Raw genomic sequence first — 23464 nt, forward strand, 5'->3', positions numbered from 1 at the left:
GACACATAACATCAAGGCAATTGAACGGTATCAAGGTAGATGATCAGGAGGTCTGTCTTCTTCTTTATAGGAACAATTAAAAATTTTCTCCAGCTGTATGGGATTTCCCCTGTACGAAAGATGTGGTTATAAAACTCCAGAAGCTTAAGTTTGTGTCTCTAAGAAAATGGTTGTATATGTCCCATTCTTATACTATCAGGGCAGTGTTCTTCGAGCTGGACAAAGGCATGGACAAAACACAATGGGTCCAAATGGGCCCAAAATCATCTGAAGGTATGTGCCAGTTAGGGTGTTACGACTGGATGTATTCATACCTTTGAACAAGCCAAGATCGGTTTATATGAATGCTATACCAGATTATAAACCGATTTAAATCATACTTAACACACATTTGTTGGAAGTGATACCGAAACTCCACGTACAAAATTTCAATCAAATCGGACTATAATTGCGCCCTCTAGAGGCTTAAGAAGTCAAGAACCAAGATCGGTTTATGTGGCAGCTATATAAAAACATGGACCGATTTGGGTCACTTACAATGCCAATCGACATGCACTAAAAAAATTTCGAAAGTTAGCGTGCTTTCGACAGACAGACGGACGGACATGGCTAGATCGACTTAAAATGACATGACGATCAAGAATATATATACTTAACGGGGTCTAAGACGCATATTTCGAGGGTTTACAAACAGAATGACGAAATTAGTATAGCTCCATCCTATGGTGGAGGGTATAAAAACGCATTTCAAGAGGTCAACATCGGCATTCTGCTTGACAAAATAAAGGACATTGGGTTCTCAAGCCACCTACTGGTAGTCCTTCACAATCTCTTATTATTTAAAGAACTGACGATTAAGTCAGGCAAGGAGACCCTAACGATACATTCGTTTACTGGTACTCCACAAGGATCAATTTTAAGCCCACTCATATATGATATTTATGTCAACGATATATGCCCATATCTGAATGCGAATTATCCTGCCTACGCAGATGATGTTGTCTTATTTACATCACACGCTACACCAGGGGAGACGATACGTAGATTACAAACTAACCTGAACAAATTATCGAACAATCTTGAGAAAATCAATCTCTTCCTGTCACCTTAGAAGTCAAAGGTAATTATTTTTCGAAAAAAGGACTAAGTACACTATATCACCTCATTTGCATCTTGGCAACTCCCCCTCAAATGTGTAGATTCTTTTAATTTTCTTGGCTTTGTTATTCACAAGCACCTTGACATTGGCAAGCACATCAGACACATTAAACATAATTGCAGACCCTCAAAACTTTTTAAAAATATACATGCCAGCTAGAAGACCGAAGATTGAATATATGTCACATTTGATAGACGCTGTGCCGCGGACAAAATGATAAAACTTCAGCGCATACAGTACAAATGCATACGAATCAGCTTAGGCGCTTTGTGCTCTACTCAGGTGGTTAGCCTAGAACAAACGGCCGATGTAATGCCCTTGCCTCAACGCATGATCTACTCACGCAACCGTTTTGTCAATAAACTTTGCTCATATCCCCAACATCCATGTGGACGTTAACTCAACAACTCCCGAATATACCTAAATGGATGTAAAAAACCCATTGTTTAAACGAATATAAACTATACGTTCAAGTGCTCTATTAATACTGAATTTTATTTGTCAATGTTCTATCACTAGAACTCTTGAAAATCTTAAAATTAACTAGATACCCAAGCAGTGGTATCTTCGTTCGTTCTTATCTTCTATTTTTATTACTATCCTAAGTACACATGCGCTCTAAACTCATTGCTATCCTAAGTAAACATGCGCACACATGCGTTTTATGACTCAGTAAAAGGGTCTGCGTAATAGTGATTAGCATTAGCAGATATAAAGCACTTTTGCTGTATCTTTCTGATGTCTTTTTCTCTATTCCTAGACAGCACCCAAACATATGTTCATAGTTTTATGAACATTCTGCCGGGCGTATAAGTCTACGTAGTGGACTGTATTATTACTATTGCTATAATTGTATTATTCAATATTATTTATATTAATGACTTATTTGCTGTAATTATGAATTATTTGTCGAAAAATTCAAAGCTGCTATAGAGCGCGTTCTAACACATTTCTTTACAAAGTATATAGATAAAATTATTATAACTAAAGTTACTAAAATGAAAGCACTATGCCCACTCATGTGATGAAATTTCAAACTCCTTAAATCAACATTGTATTTCTGGACATCTCTAAGCTTCGTCATTATTTCCTCGACGTTGCGGGTGTGGTCAATGATCATAGGTCCCAAGGGAACCATATTGGGCTCGTCAACCTGAGCTATATCAGCCGTGAACGTCACTATATCTTCTAAGACTCGGCTAGACTGGATGCTTAACGGCGCGGTAATTGTTGTCCATTGGGTTCTTAGGGTGCAGCCAGGTTCCACTTCCAAAATGCCTTGCAGAGGTAATTCTATTATCCGTTGTGACCGACCCGTACATTGAATATGACCAGTTGTTTGGGTGAAAACTTTAAATATCCAACTGTTGTCCAGTTCTAACTTCGTCCAGAATGTACCTGCAGTGAACTCATCAAACTTACAATTTGGTTTTGTAAAGGGCTTCAGAGGAGATGTTTCACAGGATTTATCGTTAGCATCCAGGGCCACCCTCCATCGCAAACATATTCGTTCTCTTCTTCTCCAACGGCACGCCAATCATCTTATGAATTTGAGACACCTGATCACCAAACAAAGGAATCCAAACCGATACCACTAGTCGATTCTCTATAACAGTTGCCTTTGCCACGCCAATCATCTTATGAATTTGAGACACCTGATCACCAAACAAAGGAATCCAAACCGATACCACTAGTCAATTCTCTATAACAGTTGCCTTTGCCTTTAGCTGTCCCTGGTAGCTTCAGATGATCTGGTATATGTTCACGGATTTTATTTGTCTCCTCCTGCAATTGTATAGGCGTGATCAGAGAGGGGTTTAATTTTCCATGATTTATGTCAATTAACAATGCCAACATTTGTAGCTGCACTCTTTCATTCTCTTCCACCATAATCTGAAGTTCCTTTGCGACCATATAGAATTTAGTTGAGTCTCGGTAGACGAAGTATTCTTCTTTTACGGTTTCAGTAATGTTGTCCACCCGGTCGACGAGACTTTTGAAGTTCCGATTAACGTCGTCTGTAGTTCTGCGAAGAATATTCATCCTTGACTCTACCACAGATGTTTGCTGTATCACCAGGTACTTAAGATTATGCTGGTTGTCCAAAAGAGTTTTCATATTTTTCTCCATTGCTCTTCTATCTTCGGCATCCATCGTCCTGAAAAGAATATGCTGCAGTGACCCGATGAATTCTAATGGTGCACGTTTCGACCTCTTAGCAATTAGAGGAAATAGATACCTGTTTGTTTCCTCCATATTCATCAGTTGGCGTGCTATGGTATTCAAGATGTAATTACATTGAGGCTCGAAGGTATTCAGCTTTCCACAAGTCAGTCGCATCTCTTTCACTAAGGGACTGGCTTTCTCAATAACGCCACAAAAATTGTTCCATGTCGTAATAAACGAGCAGATTCCATTTAGATGAGACAACATCCATAGATCCGATGTGGTCGAGGTAAATTATGACAGAGTTCTTAATTTCTTTCAGGGAGGCTCCAATTCGTATAGGATCCGATTTAGTACAGCCAATATACATCAAAAGCAGCACCCAAATATATGAAATTCCAACCCGTGTTTTCTTATCGACTCTTGTATAGTTTACACGAGTTACCTTCGGACTTTCCTGAACTGGAGGCACGTTGTCTAATGGGCATATCTTATTTATTGGCCTAATTACTGAACCGGAAGCAGTCTTGACCGTCACCGCCCGCACCAATCCATCCTTTCCAGGATGTACATCAGTAATCCGCGCTAGAGGCCACCTAGCGGGGTGAGTTTCTTCGTTCTTTATAATAACGATTTGACCTTCTTGAAGATTTTTGGTCGATGTTTTCCATTTGTACCTCTGTTGTAGAGTGGTCAAATAATCGTTCGTCCAACTGTTCCAGAAATGCTTCTTCATTTTTTGTATTAGCTTCCATCTATCCATGCAGCCCATATTCCTTTCGTTAATAGACTCTGGAACCTCTATTAACGGTCGTCCAATCAAAAAACGACCAGGAGTAAGTACCTCCAATACTTCAACATCTTCATTCATGCTGCATATAGGCCTTGAGTTTAATACTGCCTCTATCTGAGCTAACAGTGTGCTCATTTCCTCGTACGTCATTTTGGTTTCTCCAATGATTCTTTTAAGGTGATATTTCATAAATTTTACGGCCGCCTCCCACAATCCTCCGAAGTGAGGACTTGCCGGTGGAATAAAATGCCACTTAACTTGGTGGTTCTCCAAAGTTTCTGTTAGATTGGCGTTTTGTCTAACCGCTTGAACAAAGTCTTTCTCAATACTCCTGGCTGCACCATCAAAATTAGTCCCATTGTCGGAATATAAATGTGCACTTCTCCCTCTTCTAGCAAAAAATCGTTTAAGCTCTGCCATAAATGCCTCCGTGGTGAGGCCACTGACCGCCTCCAAGTGAACTGCTCTGGTTGTCATACAAATAAATACGGCTATGTAACCTTTGAACGACCTTTGTCCTCTACCATTAAAGAACTTCATTAACACCGGTCCGGCATAATCAATCCCACAATGATAAAATGGAAATGAAACTTTTACGCGATAATCGGGAGGAATTCCCATTAATTGCTGTGTATTTTATTGTTTATAACGGATACACACTGGACAACTTCGTATGACCTTTTTTACACCGTTTCTTAAGTTCATTATCCAAAACTTTCTTCTGACTGTACTTTCCTCCGTGCATAGTTCTGTTGGGGGCTTCTTGTATAATTTATGTTGACAAAGTTGACTTCTGTATTATCATTGGGTGTTTTCGATCAAATTTCAGGTTAGAATAGTGTAGTCGACCTCCGATTCTCATAACCCCGTCATCATCCACGTATGGATGCAACGTAGCCAGCTTATGACGATGATCTAGTTGAAGGTTATTTACCAGTTTTCGTAATTCCATTGGCCAAGATTAACATGAGATCAGAGTAGTGATATGTTGTCCGTAGTGCTGTGACCAACTCGAAATCCATTCTGAAACCGGTTTAACCTCTTGTTATTTATTTTTATCATCTTTTCGAATAACTTCCTGACACATAACATCAAGGCAATTGAACGGTATCAAGGTAGATGATCAGGAGGTCTGTCTTCTTCTTTATAGGAACAATTAAAAATTTTCTCCAGCTGTATGGGATTTCCCCTGTACGAAAGATGTGGTTATACAACTCCAGAAGCTTAAGTTTGTGTCTCTAAGAAAATGGTTGTATATGTCCCATTCTTATACTATCAGGGCAGTGTTCTTCGAGCTGGACAAAGGCATGGACAAAACACAATGGGTCCAAATGGGCCCAAAATCATCTGAAGGTATGTGCCAGTTAGGGTGTTACGACTGGATGTATTCATACCTTTGAACTTTTTAACTTTGGCCCATAACTCTGTTGGTGATATATCACAGTTAATCTCCTCACAAAATCTTTTCCATCCTTCTCCTTTTGTATGTCTTATGGTGTAAAATTAATTGCAGCGCGCAGTTGTAAGGGATGAGTAGTTATCTTACGAAGGTCGTTTGTTAAATTTCTGAGTTGCCAGTCTTTGGGTTGCCTCAGCTTCGTTGCACTCCGAATTCCACTGCCATTATTATTGTTCCGTTTCAACTGATTCAAAATACCACTCCGAAAAAGTGTCGAATTGCTTGGAGCCAACGCTTTCGCAGAAACGCTCATTTCTCAAAATTTCATATACTCTCCTGTTCAACTTGGATTTGGTGATGTTTTTCGGAACAAACATTTCCGAACATCCCTTCTTTTTGTCTAGTACCGTACATCTCTTGATGTCTATGACGCAATGCGTGCTTCCAAGAGTCTCATTCAAGGGCTTCAAAGCGGTTATTATAGATAGACTCGCCGAAGCCATCGTCATGTCTATCGCCGATTGGCCGGTGTGGCAGAAGAAAGTTTTGGATCCGTCCCAGATATATTAATTTACAGGTAGTGGCAGTTGCACAACAACAAAATATTGAGTGCACTATCTGTCACAATCAGTTATTAGTGCAACTCTGATTTTGTGCATGTTACTTGTTCGCGCCATTTGTCGTTGTTTGTGAGTGCTATGGTTATTTACTAAAATACACACACACGCAACCAAAACTCATTGACAGATAGTGCACCTCACGAGAAAAAATTTTACTCAGCTGTTTACGGTACACTACCTGGTAGTTATGTCATGGATCCGTCAAAATTACTAAATTATTATCATCGGTGAACTCAAGGAGCTCTCGGCCTTTGGATTCTGTAGCAGTATTCCCCCACTGCGTGTGATGTGCATTAAAGTTACAACATAGAAGCGTGTGTCGATAAGATGGATGTTGACTCACGATGATGTTGAGGTCATGTTTTCTAAATTGCAAAGTAGGGGAAATATATATCGAAATTATGAGGATTGAGCCTATTTGCGACGAAATTTCACAGCCTATGTGCTCATTCGAGTTCACTGCCGATAGCTCGATTGACTAGAATTTAATAGATTTATGTACCAAGATGGCAACCCCTCCACCTCGGTTTGCAAACGTGCAATATCTCCGGATAATGTCATAGTTGGTATGAATCTTGTTGTTGTATGAATGTTTCGCTTATATAAGCGACAGAGTATTTGTTGTTGTTCAATATTCTAGTAAGTTGTGGTGTCTTTGATCTTATACTCGTGGCATTAATTTGTAGAATCCTTAGAACCATTTTTTAAAATGTTCTTCTTTCTGAAATAGTTTTGGTGAAAAGTTTCAAAATCTGTACCCGGAATCGCTTCACTGGTACCTTTTAGCAAATTTGATTATATAGAATCAAGGAAGCAAAGACTTTCATGGTCGTCGGCACCCGACGCCACTTGTGTTGTGTCCATATCATCGGACAGATTTTCTACCATTTCAGGCAGGCTGGTTGTTGATGGAACTTGTGTTGTATCCATGTCGGATGAATTTTTTACCGTTTCAAACGGTGCAAATTGTCCAACTTTTAAGTGTTGCTTTTGTGGATTTTTTTTGGCAACGTTTCATTTTTTAACGCAACGCTCAAAAACAAAGCTCAAAATGCCGGATCTTTGAGCTCCGGAATGTCCCAAGACATACTAATTTAGTTGAATTGAGTTCACTATCTGTCAAAATCAGTGATTATTGCAAACATGGTTTTGAATATGTTACTAGTTTGGGGCATTTTTCGTTGTTTGTGTGTGTTATAGTTCTTAATTTAACACAACCAAAACTCGTTGACAGATAGTGCACCTCACGACAAAAATTATACTCAGCTGTTTAGGGTTCACTACCTGGTAGTTATGTCATGGCGTGTCCACAGGTTTCGGATAGTACAGTGCTCCATACGGAGTAGTTGCAACTACTGTTGCGGACAATCAGCGGTATCGAGTGGAGAGTTTCAGTAAGATGCCGGCACCGGCACCGGCTCTTGCATAAATACTGAGTGCCTATGATGCTTGATATGTCAAAGTGAGTTATTGGCGCCTTTAAATAACCTGTGGCCATCTTGTTCCCGCGGGAATCGGTTTTTTGGACCGGAACGAGCTTGCTCATCTATGGAACATGACGAGGTACATCACCTCCACGTATAGACATGTGGCTACAAAAATAACCTCGAGCAACAAAGGAACAATTTTGACTCTTGAAGCAAGGCGGATTAAAAAAGGTGGTCTCATGCGAACAGCTGTAAACAGCCGGCTAGGTTTAATGGTATTAAGACATTGCCACATTTTTGTTTGCATTCTCTTTGTCGTTATCTTCTTTCTCGCATATTCTCTTCTCATGTACGCACACGTATACACACACGCACACAAATTTCTTTGTTTGTGTTGGCAAAACGGTGGTCAGCTTGATGATAAGATGGTGGAGACCACCTTTAATTGTTTCGCTATGCTTTTGAAGTTATTGGAAGCATTGATTTGTTTCCAAATTTGCTGAAGTACGCTAAAAGCATAGTACTGACTTCGACTTTTCAGCCGAACAATAGTCAAAATGCATTATAAAAGAATTGTGACGAAGAAAATGGGAACACCTTCCCTAAAAGTGGTACTGAGTTCTATAAAGGCGCCATTACACCACATGTTCTTGTCTTACGACATCTCAAACTTTGCTATTGTTGATGTTGCACACATAGTGTGATACGAATAAAAATAACACATGCAAATCACTTTTCAAAATAGCACTGTTAATTGTCGATTACTGCGGTGCTCTATTCCTACTGCGAAAAACACTAAGATATCTGCTGTTTTTGTTATAAATTGAATGAAAGCAACCAAAATTGAATTGTTTTCATAACTTTAACAATTTGTCGTCATAAAAAATCAGCTTTTGCTCACATTTTTAGGTTTCGTGACCGAACCTTCCATTAGTAAATCCTGCAATGTAATTAAAAGCTCAAGAAACAAACACCGATCAACTCTGTTTAAATGATGTTGTTTTTTTTGTGTTGTTGTTTGACTTTTGTTTGTATTCTGGCAAAGAATACAGTCCATCGGATTTCACAATAGTTTAATAGGCATTTTCGCTGCGAATGAATTCAGTAAAGTTGGAGCTACATACTATGCATTAGAAATGCAACTCTGCAAACAAATCGCACAGGAACAAAGCGCACAAGTTAAAAAATGTTTAGCTTTGACAACTAAAAATACTACTTCACGAATGGCAGCACACAATGACGCGAGTTCAATCGTCAAAGTTAAAAATTATTTATCTTTTGCACGGCGCTTTTGTGGGATTTGTTTGCGTTGCATTTCTAATGCGTGCGCATAGTATGTAACTCAGCCGTATGAGAGATGTCCGTAAATTGTTATAGAGAACCTTTTAGACCCCTTATTTTTATCATAGAATCCGTGGTGGCCACCTAGGGTACTTTAATGCTCAAGTTTTTGTAAATTTTTATAGACATTCTTTGTGGCCCCTATATTTTTATAATAGAATCCGTGGTGGGCACCTAGGGTTCTTTAATGCTAATGTTTGTGGAATCTTTTAATATTATCAGGATTCACTAATAGAAGGTTAGGTCACATTCGAAAACATAAAGTGGATAGGCTTCATAAACATCATGCAGAATGTCAAATCTGCCGATTGAATATATCATCAAATAGGAGAAAAAACAGTAACAAAGATTGAATGTAAAAAGAGAGCAAGTTGACATCCTCAATGCCAAGTAATTCCAAAAATTCTATGCAGACTGATCGCTTTGCTTAACCTTATTCAGTGGATCCTGGCTTGGCTTAACCTTATTCAGTGAATCCTGACGTGAACCCATTTTTATATAGGAATGCTTTCGTTTTTTTCGGTCGTTCGATAAATTCTTCGTTTAAAATGAGATACACAAACCGAAATCATTTTTTTTGCTTGCAGGTCGAACAAGCGTCTGCTATGGATCTCGACAAACAGGCAATAATGGGTTGTTAATTTACCAGTCTAGTGGATTCGCTAAATAAATTGTACTTTAAACGTTGCCAGCACTGACACACATTCAAAATAATTAAATATTAATCAAAAGAAACAAAGTAAGTCATTTTAATTTCAAATAAAGGTTTTTCGGAGTTCATAAATGTGATTTCATGTAAATCCTAAGCAGTTTTTGCTTTCTGGACGTTTAATCATTGAGTAAATATTATGCGTTCTGTCTCTTTTAGTTGTCATTAATTTTGAATGATGACACCACATGTTTTAACAAACGGCGATTAGATTAGCCGCTTAGCTAATCGGGGATAGCAATTTTGTCCATACAAATTTAGCGAGAAATTTCGGTTAATGTTTAAAAAAAAACAGCTGAAAAGTGTTTAAATGAAAATCGTTAGTTAAAAAGCGATAACAGAACAGTCAACGAATTTGATATTCAGTATCCACTTTTAATGATAATCGACATCGTTAAAAAGTGTGTTCGGGAACCCAAGGGGAGGGAGAGCGCGAGTAAAATTTTGAAAGTTTGATAAGTGAGAACTTACAAATTTGTTGAAGTTTTTTTTTTTTTTGCCAGCAGTAATTTGTAGCATAGAAAAGCTGTTTTATGAAAACCAGCTGCTTAATTTAAATAAATAGCAAAAGAGAGTAAAGGATGTGCTAAATCTTACTGGATAAGTATGCGAAAAGAACTAAAATCAGCTATTCTCACTAACAAATACTAAATCGTTAACTAGACGACGGACAATTATTTGGTGTTTACATGTGCGAAATAAATGAAGATATATATTTACAATGGTTTTAGAGTATTTTCTTATGTGTTTTCTTAAAGCATTTAGGGTTATGTGTGTACAAGCAATTAATAAGCGTGGAAGCGTGTGTTTCTTAATTTGAAAAAAAGAGAATGTCCGCAAAAGTTTTATACGTATAAATTGGTATTGATAGCACTTTTCCTAAATAATTGTGTAAATTTTTTTAGATTCGTGATGTTTTTAATTGAATGCAAGAAGAATTTCCGTGCATTAGAAAAATTATTTATTATTGTTTTTCACCGTTGAAACCCCATGCTTTTCGCGAAAGCCTGGTTTCGAATCCTGCCCCTGTTCCTTAATGGAATGTTCATATGTTCATGGGCAAAATTTGCATTTTTTGGTTTCGAATCCTGGCGAGACCATCAGAAAAAATTTTGAGCGGGGGTTTTCCCCTCCTATTGTTGGCAACAATTGTGAGGTACTGTGCCATGTAAAACTTCTCTCCAAAAAGATGTCGTACTGCGGCACGCCGTTCGAACACGGCTATAAAAGGGAGGCCTCTTATCATTGAGCTTAAACTTGAATTGGACTGCACTCATTGATATGTTTGCTCCTGTTCCTTAGTGGAATGTTCATGGGCAAAATTTGCATTGGCATTTTACTTTTTTGAAATACTTCACCAATAAAAATGTGAAACAACAATTTTATTCAAATTTTAACATAAGTTATGAAGGAATTTCCTACTGAATGAAATCAGCAAATTTTTTTTACTTAAAAATGTTTTATCTAAGAAAAGTAAGCAGTGAAAATTTTAGCGAAAAGCGAATATAGCATTTGTATTTAAAACGATCTTCCACATATAAGCAACAAAACTGTGTTATAGTGATGAAAATACAACTTTAAAACACTTTTGAAGAAGATAAATTGTAAAACAACGTAATTCTAAAACCACTTTGACATTTGCATTTGCCAATCAAGTTAGTTTCGTTTGGGGTAGTTGTTTGTTGCTGCGCTATTGACGTTAACTCTTAGGCGTTTTACGTGAACAACTTTCAAACTCCATATGAAAAAACGTGTAAGCTTCAAACATGTGAAATAAACAAATGCCTTTTTTACGCTAATGGCTTGAAAGGAGCACCTTAAAACAATTAATCCCAGTGTAATAACTCAATCTTGTATTGAGTTAGTACAAAAAATGTGGGGTAAATTATTTTTAAAGAAGTAAACAAATTTTGTTACAGACTAATTTCCTTTGGGGATCAACGCTCAATTAAAATGTATCGTTGTGCGCTAAAAAAGGTTTGTGAGATCTGCCAGGTTCAGCACTAGATTTAGTCAAGAAGGAAGATCTACCTTCTCGACCAATGGCGCATGCTTGGATACCAAGGATTCCCTCAGATACTGTATCGTAAGACTAAGAGACTGTAATCCCAAACTTTCAACCACCGACCGGAAGATAGGTACGTTGGATGAGGCCGATGGTGACCGGAGACATGCAATATTCGTACTAAACTCCGACTGCCTCGCAAAACTCAACAAGTCTAAAGGGTTGTATCCTACGGATTCAACAAGTTGAAACTCAAGGCCTGAAGAACTATCAACCGTATCACTAAAGTCTGGCGAATTGCAAGAGCTGAAAATCCCCCTGCCACAATCCAGACAGGAGAGGATGGCATCGAAAAGAGACCCGACAAGCCCTGTGTGGGTGGGTCATCCGGTTGGACTGAGATCCGTTCTTCCCCGCTGGCGTGCGGAACTCAAAATGCAATGCGAGAGCAGCAGCTAGTGAAGCATCTAAGGAGGAATTGTCCACACGGCAAGTGTCCAGTGTCTTGAGGAAGAGTGGTTCCACTGCTTTCTCACCTGCCCCTGGATGCGTACGGAAGCTCATCATGATAAGATCTAACGAATCTTATGATGATGAAGAAGACGAGGGTTACACAATAGTGGTCGAAGTTCCGAATCTATAGATAAATTTGTTCCATTGTAAGGCCGCTTTGGCGGCACTAAAGATCCTCCTGATGTAAGAGGAATTTGACGTGGTTCTTATCCAGGAACCATGGGTGTGTGGAGCAATGGTGCGTAGACTAAGAATTACGGGATTTAAACAACTCATGGGTGCGGGGATGGGAGACACAGACCCTGTATTCTTGAAAAGAGTAGTCTACATGTTTTTCTTCTTCCGTTGGTCAGCACTGAAGATTTAGTAGTCGACGATTTAGAGATGCCGTCATTAAATCTTAAGTCGCTGGTTGAAGCCGCTTCTGTAGGGAAGAAGAGCCTCATTGTAGGAAGTGATGCTAATGCACAACACCAGATATGGGGGAGTTCGGATGTCAACGAAAGGGTTGGGCTGCACCTAGCGATTTGTAATAAAGGGGATAAACCGATATTTACAAATTAAAACTAACCTAACCTATCCAGTAGACCTTTGACCAATGTTGATTTAGAATTATATGGAAGAAAATATATTAAATTTTTTAGAGGTGTATTTATGATTAACCAGCTTCCAAATGAACCTCGAAAAAGAGAATGCGGACTAGTTTATCTTGATTCTCATATTGGTCCAAGTACCCATTGGATGGCATGTTATAAAAAAAACCATGTAGAATACTTTGATAGTTTTGGAAACCTGCAACCACCAATAAAAAAAATAAATTATTTAGGTAACGATATAAAATACAATTATAATCAAATACAAAATTTTGATTCTTTTAATTGTGGTCATTTAGTATTTTACACCAAAGTAAAAAACGAAATCCCACCAAAACTTAAAAATAACGACATATTGCTTTATTAATATATTATATATGTACAATTTATTATCAATTCTTTTTAATAGATTATAAATTTTAATATCTTATTTTGTAATATGCTGCATTTTTTTACCAAACTTATAACTAATCGATTTCATTTCCCTCTCATTAAATCGAGGTATATCTAAAACTAAAATATTTGGCTTTTTTGTGCTGCGCATGTTGGTGTATAATAATTGTAGCAGAAATGAGCAATTTGTTTCCTCAATATATTGTTCCCGCAAATAAAAGTCGGTAAAAATATTCCATTCCGACTTATAGACCTCCAGTCTTCACTATCAATTTTTATTTTGTTTTTTTCCTTGCATTAAAACGAGATATGTTCTACCATTTTTAATCACCAAGTCCACTTCAATATGCTCATTGGCATGATCATCCAACAGCTTAAAGGAATTAAAGAAAAAATATTACATTTTTCTTTTCCTGCATCCAAATCATGGGTTCGAATGACATGATGGAAAAGCCACATGTTATTTTTAAAGTTATGTCGACGAAATATTCCATTTTGAAAACAACTTCCTTGGTTTGGAAATGTAATTTTTCCATTTTGCTTTCCTGGTCCATTCTTGATGAAGTGTTAAAATATACTAATACTTCCTCCAATCCATTTTACGAATATAAGAGCATGTTGAGAATCCTAAAATTTAGTCTTTATTTAAACCTCTCCACCGATATGTCAAATTTTAATTTACACAATTTTGTTCTGGTTGATTTTAAATATTGTCATGGAAATGGCAATAGTATTTGCATAAAAGAGTTGGCCTATATGAGTGGATTGTCAATTGTACCAAACTATTGTCTATTTAGGACTCCTTTTGACTGCTGTCAAGAGGGAAGGAGAAAAAATGCATATTGTATGAAATATGTTCACGGCTTGGATTGGACTGACGGGACCGTAAACTACAACAGCGTGGGTGATATTTTATCCCCATTGAATAGCTACAATTACGTTTTAGTGTTAGAAATAAAAAAAGTAGTTTTTAGAAAAATATCTAAGTACAAATATTTTAAACATAGAATAAGAAACCAGTTATAAAAGTATGAGCAATTATTTCACTAATTGCCCTATTCATAAGGATCAAAAGTTTAAGTGTGCTGTTAATAATTTATATAAAATATTTGTATTTATTGAAACTAATGCAATTAATTCTATTGATGAACTAAAATGTGAAACGAAAATGATTTATTTTTTTCCCAATTTTGGTTTTTTATTTGTGTGGAAATAAAAATTGTTATAACTATTATGGTAATGTTGCCTTAAAGGGAGTTTGAAAAAATGGATTTTTTCCACACCCTATTTTCACGTCAGAGGAAGTTGAACCACAAATATCCACCCCTAACTTAGGCACGAATTTCTTTGGAGTTGAGAAAGTCCAACGGCCACAGGTCAAATGTTTGCAAGCGCACACTCTCACGATGAAATCGATGATTTGTTTTGTAAAGCGTCCCTAATTCTCCAATTTTGGAAATAACCTGACTAGCGGGGAACGTTTCTCATAAAAGACTTACAACTTATTTGGGAAATGATATATGAACAATTTGATTTTTGTGTTGATTTTTATTTATTCTTTTTTAGTATGGAGAATAAAATATTTAATTTTCGAAAATTCTTTTAATTTCAACTTATATGTAGAAATTGAATTGATTGAAACATAGCAAATTTGACTTCAGACACCCGTTTGATAGTTTCGTCTCCTAAAGAAAGGAATGTTGATGGAAAATATAAAATGCAGCCATCTAGCTGTAGGATCCATGGATAGTGTATTCCACATTTGAGTCCATCTTCTTTAGGCTAAGAATATTTTTATAGCTTTAAGCGTTGAAGGATTTTACTAGCTCGATGTTGGACGTCATCTTCAAAAATGGAAACTATTGAGAATTTCAAAAATGTATGGCTTTTTATATATTTTAGTTATGCTTCCAAACATCATATCCAAACCCTGTAAAAACACACTGGAAAGATTTTTTCGTTTTTCCTTTCTATTCTCAATTGTTATATTTTCAGATTGCCTATGAAAATATAATAAAATTATTTTCTCTTTATATGCATATATTTTCCTTCTTTATTCATATCTTAAATTCCTTGACTCCATTTTTATAAAGGAAATCAACAAGATCTCAAATCACTCATAGTGTCATAGTGTCAACAAACTGTTGTTTACCCAGTTTTTATGCAAGAGCCACATGAGATGAAACATATGATCGTCCTAAGAAGTGAGCACTGGCTATCAATATACAGCCTGTATAGGCACATCTAGCATAGTCAATACCGAAGCAGTTGTGAGTGTCATAATGTTAACACATGAGATGCCCTTGAAATGGACTGCGATTAAATTTTTAGAGTCACCAAATACACGGTCTATGTAGGCGCATTTAGCATGGGGCCACTTCAATGCACAACCCTAGTTTTAACATTGTTGTCAACCTAGTTTTCTATGTAGGAACCACATCGTCCTACAAAGCGAGCACTTGCTATCAATATACAGCCTATATAGTGACATCTGCATGGACCACTTCGTTACTTAAAGCCCTAGTTTCATAACAAGAGTAAAGTAAAAATGCCCACCGAACCTCAAGGGTAAGGAGAGTGACATCATAGGAAATACACAGTCTGTGTAGTCGCCTCTAGCAATCCACTTCAATACAATTTCAGCATAAAGTTTTCATAAACACAAACTAAGAAATTGACTATACCCCACCAAACACCAAGATTCGATTTAATTTTTCAATTTAGTCTGTATGGCAGCAAATAGCATAAAACTATTTCATTACTCCAGCCTAGATTTAACATAAACAATCCATGTAATAACAACTGTAGTGGCGCTTGTGGCTGTGTTGGTTTAAATCTTTCTTTTCTTTTTTGTTCCTTTTCCGGTTTGTGGCCAGACTGATTGTGTTATGGTGTTGGTGGCTTGGTTTGGCAAATAGCTCCCTAGATTATACCTGTGATTTCGCACATTACATTTAATCGCTGTTATATCTATGCTATGCCATTGAGTCTTTATGCCCTAGGCAATGATGTTATCTCCTTTTCTCCGCGACATATTGAGTTTGTTTTGCATTGGTATATGTCGGGCCATTTCTTTTTTGTTGTAAACTTTGCTAAGAGCTTGGGAAATTCTGATGCTTTGGCGAGAGTAGAAAAGGGCCTGGCCGAGAAGCCATCTTCCTCATCTTTGGCAAGCTTTCCCAGAGTGAACAAGTGTACATAAAGCTACGATCGTTGTTTGTTGAGTCAATTTTTAATAAAACCGCTGTGAATTTTTTTATTGAAACGTCATCCGTTTTTTTTATGAAAACCGCTCAGTTTTCGGAACTTCTTTAATTATCCATTGTGAGTTTTTCTTATTTTTCGGGTGTCGGTAGGTCGGCATAAAGTGATTTGCTTTCATTTATTTCGAATTTTCTTTTTTTTCTGTTTTAAGGTTGGAATTTTATTCTAACTTATGTTAAATTTTCCAATAAGGGTGTTTGGATAAATTTTTGAGCCAAACTACCATTGAATCATAATTTATTTCCGGTCATTTAAATTATTGATTTGCCGCATATGAAACCCGCATTAACCATTTCCACATTAAAAACCTACAAAGGTAAATTAAGTTTTGTTTTTTTTTTTGCTTTGCTCCAATTCTAATAAGAGGTCGTGTGTTTCCCTCAGGTTTCTAACTCTCTTTGGTCGATTTGGTTTCTCTTTTGAGGCGAACGAAGTCCCTGGCTTGACTTGGAGTACCATTGCATCCCATTTACACGGAACCCATCAGTCTGTTACTCAGCGTCGTGAAATTAACTCGTTCCTACTCCCCGCGTTTGAATCCGTGGTCAGGGGAGTGGAGAGGAAGTATTCGGGGACTGCGGCGAAGCCCTGACCGCCTTTGTGTGCTATATAACCCCAAACAAAAAAATAATAGTGTGTTCCTGCTCATATTCGCTGCCTTAAAAGTGACCTATTTTATAGTGCGAATTAGAAAAAAAAGATCGTTGCTTTGATAGCCTGAAAACTGTAAGAACCTGAAAAAGAAAGAAATTGATTTTTTTTTCCAAGCAGAAGTCTGCTTTGCATGCATGAAACTCTCATGATATTTGTTCGTATGTGTTGTTTGATTTTGAACCGCTTCCATTTATATTCATTTTTTTTAAATCGGTTCTTTGGAGAAAAAGTAACATTTTTAACAAGTTTATAGTGTCTCTAAAATTTATTTAGTTTCCAAAATTTTAAAGGGTAAAAATTACGCAAGTGGTCGAAGGAAAAAAAAAGGATATATTTAAAAACTTTAGAAAAAGTGAAACACTAATAAAGAAAAAAAATCATATTAAAACATTACACCCAAAGACTACAACAACAAGTCACATAAAAGAGACAATAAAAAAAACAACCAACAAATCTAGTAAGTTATAAGAACATCCACCAGTGTTGGGAAGTGCAAATAGCCCTGCCCCGCATACCCCTGCTGAAAGGCCTTTCATCGTGGGATCTAAACGACAAGTAAGTGGTTTCTTTACTCTTTTGTTTTGTTGTTGTTGTTGCTTTATTTGAAAACATCACTTGCTGTCATTAATGCTGTGGCTGCATGGACTAGTTGTGCCAATCATTTGAGCAGACCGTTAGAATATTGAAGAGCAGTGGTGGTTTCAATGAAGATTCTCTTTTATTTTGAATAAATTCAAAATATATTTCTTTGGTCACAACTTCAGCTGCAATAAATTTCAAATAGATCAAAATAATTAGAACATTTTATAAATCCTGGTAAAAGGACTCGAAAATAACATTCACGTAGGCGTTCAAGGTGTTTTTTTTCCTTTTGTGTATGCCTTGTTATTTTCTCCTTACAGCTTTAGAGGCATTGAAACATATAGCAAGCTCTTGGCTGCAGTTTAATATGCTCACTTGTTTTTGAATGGTGGTCCCTTACTCTCAGTACATAAATGCATAGCAAACGTGAATGTTGTTTTTGTTCTTTTCCCTATGGTAAACCAGTTGATGTGACCAAAAGAATCGTTTTACTTTTTCATTTGTTGTTGTAATTAATGCATTGGGTTTTATGTTTTGAAATTATGACACAATTTTAAGCAGCAAATAAGACCAAACAGAGAATAACACTAATACATTTGCAATTTCACCTGTCCGTCCGGAAACAGGTCATTGAACTTCGATCATTTTGCTTTGCGTTTTTTTTTTTTATTTTGCATTTGCTTTCTTATGCATATTGAACATATGCGCATTAACATTTTTGTTTAACATTTCAGTCGATCGTAACAGACACCTACGAACAAACCTCTGTCACTGTTAATCATTTCGTTTTAATTTTTTTGCCATATAGTTAACAACAGCAGTTAAGCAAGTTATTTTGATTTGTTTGTTTTTTTATCTTTTTTTTGGTTTTTTTATTATTATCTTTTGTATATATATATAAGGGTTTAAAAAAAAATGTTTGTGAATTTAAAATGAATATGTTTGTTTTTGAATTAATATCGGTTACAATGTCGAATAAAATCATGAAATCGATAGATATGTGCTAAGCAATTTCTTTATGTTTGATTCCTGAAGGCACCGCAGTAGCGTAGAGGGGAGGTTTTGGTTATGGGTTACCAGGGATATATTGGTGGATACCAGGTAACATGGATGGGTGGGCGTAGACTTTTCAGGTTGCTACAACTATAACCTGAATACAATAGGCTCTGCAAAATCGATTTTCTTCTTTCTCTTTTCTACTTCTTGCGTTGCTATTTCGTCCCCATCTTAGCTTAACTTGCACGCTTTATAGACAATTCTTTTTAAAGTTTTATGGTAGCGTTTTCGAGCTTGACAATGGCAAGATCCCATACCCACCGACGAGCAATAAGGCCGAGCCGAATAAGCGTGCCAATGCCAACTTGTCTGCTCATTGACTTGATCAACATGTACTGGCTTTTCAAGAAATTGAAATTGACCGTTGTATGCTATATATATAAAATTTTTGGCGCCCAACGTGGGGCCCGAGCGTTTTGAAACTGATTTTCGTAAATTAATTTATTTTTTTTTAAACTTCAAAATATTTTTTTTTATATTTTGGCAAAATCGCTTAGCTCCTATTTTCCTTTTCTATCTTTTTGTGTATTCCCATCCTTTCCAATTTTTCAATTTTCTTCTGTGTATCTCAATTTCAATGGAATTTGTATTTCGTGAAATGCAGTGGTGCTGTCGAATACTACCAGTTATAGGGGTACACGGCCTTGTATCTTTATGAAGGTATCTTTTGTATTTTGCTGTTTGGTGAATTCAGGATTTTGGACCTCTGTCTAATACTGACCTAGACTTTAAAATTCTTAAGATATTTTCTCTCTAATTTACGTATTGGAATTTGTGAATGTTTTCGATTACGTTTGCAACCAACGTAAGCTTATCTTTTCTTTTAGATCTAACTTTCTCTTTTGGGGAATCTCTTTTTTTTAGAGCCTAGATATATTTTATATTTTGTTCTCCCTTTCTACTGGTGGTCGCCTAAAGGAATCAAATAATTTCATGATTATTTTGGGTTTTGGAAATTTCGATTTTTATTAGATTTTTTTTTCCATTATTGGTTTTTTATTTTCTTTTTGCTTTATTTTTAGTTATTTATTCTTTTTTATTTTAGATTTTTTTTCCGTCTTGGAATATTTTTTTTCTCTTGATTTTTAAGAGTTACATTTTTTTATTTTTTTTGGGATTTATTTTGACTTCCATACTTTTGTTTTTGTTTTTGAATAATAAAAAGCGAAATATTTTTCTGAATATTTTTAGCTTTTCAAATTCAAATATTTTTGGGTTTTTTTTTTACTTTTCGTGAAGTCGTCTGGTGAAGGATTTTACTTCGATTTTTCTTCTCTTGTTGTCTTGGGTTTTTTTTTTTTCAAAATGGTACTCCAACGTAGTAATGAGGATTTGCCTACCGCGCTAGCTAGTGAGGAAAACGGTCCAAAATGTGGCGTGTGCAATGCTACGGTCCCAGATAAGTCCGTTTTGACCGAAACTGTTTGCAGGCATTTATTTCACAAGACTTGTGTTAGCAATCACATTAAAACCAATCCTAATTGCCCAGTGTGTGGTAAGAAAATTACGAGAGATCCTACTCCGTCGGCGCCTAAGCCTGCTTCATCACCTGTAGCTACTAGATCTTCATCGAAAGCCAAGAATTTTGACTCAATGAGATCAACCGATTTAGTCCCATCTACATCTAGTCAATCAGGAAATGCGACTAATGTTTCACAGGGAAAACCTTCTAATACCTCCTCTAGTACGACCCTTGGTATGTCTGAATTTTCTTTGAATGACATTCAGAGTATGGTATCTAGGATTGTTTCTGAACAGCAATCCCAACTTTTGTCCGCTTTGTCCAGCCAAATCTCGACTTTGGTTGATAAGAGTGTTGAGACCAGTTTGTCTAGATTGGGTTCGAATGCCTCCCAAATGGGTCACATTCAGAGTAATCCACCTCAATTGAACAGAGTGGATATAAATTCTTCTCATGCCTTGAACACGTCTTCACCGGATGCTAACAGAGCACCACGAATGCATACATTACCTGATGTAGAGCAGCGCACACTTGAGCAGCTCCTTGGTTTGCCTTCATCATCAAATAATCGGCCGAATGTTAGTGGTGGTCAGGATTCTTTTGATGCTAGGCTTGGTACTAATCGCCCGTACTCTGCAGGATCAGTCACCGTGCCTGATTTATGTATCCGACCCGATAAGGTTAGCCAAATTATGTTTAACTGGAAGATGAAATTTAATGGAAGCTCAAACTGTTTGCCGGTCGACAGTTTTATCTATAGGGTTGAAGCGTTGACAAACCAAACCTTGGGTGGCAATTTTCATTTGTTGTGTGGCAATGGTAGTGCGTTATTTGACGGGAAAGCCAACGATTGGTTTTGGCGATTCCACAAGACGGTAGATATTGTTAAATGGCCAGATCTTTGTCGTGCACTGCGTGAACAGTATAAGGATTCGCGTACGGATGTAGATATTAGGGAGATGATCCGAGACCGGAAACAAAAGTCTCATGAATCTTTTGACTCCTTTTACGAATCGGTTATCGACCTCGTGGATCGATTGGAGCAGCCTTTGAGTGGTAAAACACTGGTTGAGATCTTGAGACGTAATCTTTTGCCAGAAACCCAGCACGAAATTTTAAATATGAAAATAGAATCTATCGGTCAACTTCGTGAGATTTGCCGCCGCCGTGAATTTTTCATTCAGGACGTTTATAAAAGGCATGGTGTTTCTGGTAGTAAGGTGGGTCACCTCCAAAAGCGGTTATCCGAGATTGATATCGAACCTGAACAGACACCGGTATTAGAGTTGCTGCCACCTGATGAGGATATAGCAGAAATTAGTTTGATTTGCTGGAATTGCCGAGGGGCGGGACACCGTTACCAAGATTGTTTGGCAGAACGCACCATATTTTGTTATGGGTGTGGGGCACCACAGACAAACAAACCCAGCTGTAGGAAATGCAGCTCGAATCCAAAAAACTATTCAGCGATGGCACCAAAGGGTGCAGCCAAAACGAGTCGTGCTCGAACGAGCCCCGAAACAAAATAGGGTGTGAGGATATTTTACCCAATTTTGACAGTACTTTAACCGGATATGACAATAATTTACCCAGACTTGAAAATAAATCACCCAGCTTTAACGATGGAAATGATGGTGTTAACTACACAGGAAATGGAAATGAAAAGGGATTACTTTGTACAGATAACCCTGAGTTAGAACGACGATTAGGTCCTAATCCTTTGGTTCCTTTCCATGAGAGACTTAGGAATTATTATGAAGTCAGAAAGAGGATTTTTGGTGAAGACTACAGGCCTAGTAGGTCGAGTATTAGAATGAAAACTTTTTGGAAAAAGATTAAATCTGTGAGGAAAATCTTCTCTGTTTCTGTCCTAGACAGACCTGGAGATGTAAGACCCTATGCGGAGGTTCAGTTGTTAGGCAGAAATATGATAGGTCTCCTCGATACTGGCGCTTCCGTATCCTGTTTAGGTTCTGATGCGGCTACACGAATGTTACATTCGGATATTCCATACAAACCTCTTCACACCACAGTGAACACTGCCGATGGCAAAGCTCAAAAGGTTTTAGGGATTTTGGAGACTTCAATTGAATTTCGCGGTCGAAAAATGGACATAAGGCTTTTCATTGTACCTACTCTCTCGCAGAATCTGATTTTAGGGATCGATTTTTGGCGTTTATATGACCTTTTACCACCGTCTTTGTTACCGGCCATAGGTTCGCTTAATCTTTTCCCTGACGTTTGTGAGATTTTGGGTGATATTGTGTTGACCTCCGAGCAGCGGTTCGAGATGCAAAAGGTGATAGGTCTTTTCCCTTCATTCGCGAAGGCGGGCCTGGGAAAGACTAATGTTTTATGCCATACCATCGATACTGGTGATGCAAAACCAGTTAAACAACGGCACTTCCCAGTCTCTCCGGCGATTGAGAAGTTGATTTGTGAAGAGTTGGACCGAATGCTTGCCATGGGGGTGATAGAAGAATCCTCTAGTGCCTGGTCTTCTCCAGTGGTGCTACATAGAAAACCTGGCAAAAATAGATTGTGTCTCGACAGCAGGAAACTAAACTCTCTGACAATAGGTGACGCTTATCCGCTTCCACATATCGACGGCATTTTAAGCCGTCTGCCCAAGGCGGAATTTATCAGTAGTTTGGACCTCAAAGATGCCTTTTGGCAAATACCACTTGATGACTCATCGAAAGATAAGACAGCATTCACGGTACCTGGGAGGCCGCTGTATCATTTCAAAGTCATGCCCTTCGGTCTATGCAATGCGCCACAGACCATGTGCAGGCTCATGGACCGGGTGATACCTGCGGACCTCAGATCGGAAGTGTTTGTCTATCTGGATGATCTTCTTGTGGTATCGGCATCCTTTGAGCGACATATTGCTGTGTTAATGGAAGTGGCTAAGTGTCTACGAAACGCTGGTTTAACCATAAATGTCGAGAAAAGTAAATTTTGCGTGACTGAAGTCCGATATTTAGGCCATGTTGTGGGAAACGGGGTTATCCGAACAGACCCAGATAAAGTTGCCGCCGTTACAGAATTCCCGACACCGAGGTCTGTTAAACAGGTCAGACGTTTTCTTGGTATGTCGGGTTGGTACCGGAAATTTATTAGGAACTATGCTGCCCTTTCGACTCCTTTAACAGATTTGTTAAAGGCAAAAAGAAAATTTGCGTGGACCGATGATGCCCAGAAAGCTTTTGAGGATTTAAAGTTAATCTTGAGTTCAGCCCCTGTTTTGCATAGTCCTGATTTCTCGCAGCCTTTTTACATACACTGCGATGCTAGCAAAACAGGAATAGGAAGTGTATTGGTGCAG

At 37.5% G+C, this 23464-nt stretch overlaps 1 protein-coding gene across 1 annotated transcript; it reads right to left on the bottom strand.

Annotated features, from left to right (window-relative positions):
• Positions 1 to 3524: 3524 nt before the first annotated feature.
• LOC131994772 (uncharacterized) lies at positions 3525 to 4739 on the bottom strand. Its single transcript, XM_059361649.1, has one exon. The coding sequence runs from the start codon at positions 4737 to 4739 to the stop codon at positions 3525 to 3527; it is 1215 nt and encodes a 404-aa protein (XP_059217632.1).
• Between the last annotated feature and the right edge of the window lie 18725 nt (positions 4740 to 23464).

Source organism: Stomoxys calcitrans, chromosome 2 (genome assembly GCF_963082655.1).
Source record: "Stomoxys calcitrans chromosome 2, idStoCalc2.1, whole genome shotgun sequence".
NCBI classification, from domain to species: domain Eukaryota; kingdom Metazoa; phylum Arthropoda; class Insecta; order Diptera; family Muscidae; genus Stomoxys; species Stomoxys calcitrans.

Excerpts from the sequence above, each read along its gene's own strand:
- LOC131994772 (XM_059361649.1), bottom strand. The coding sequence starts at position 4,739 with ATGGGAATTCCTCCCGATTATCGCGTAAAAGTTTCATTTCCATTTTAT.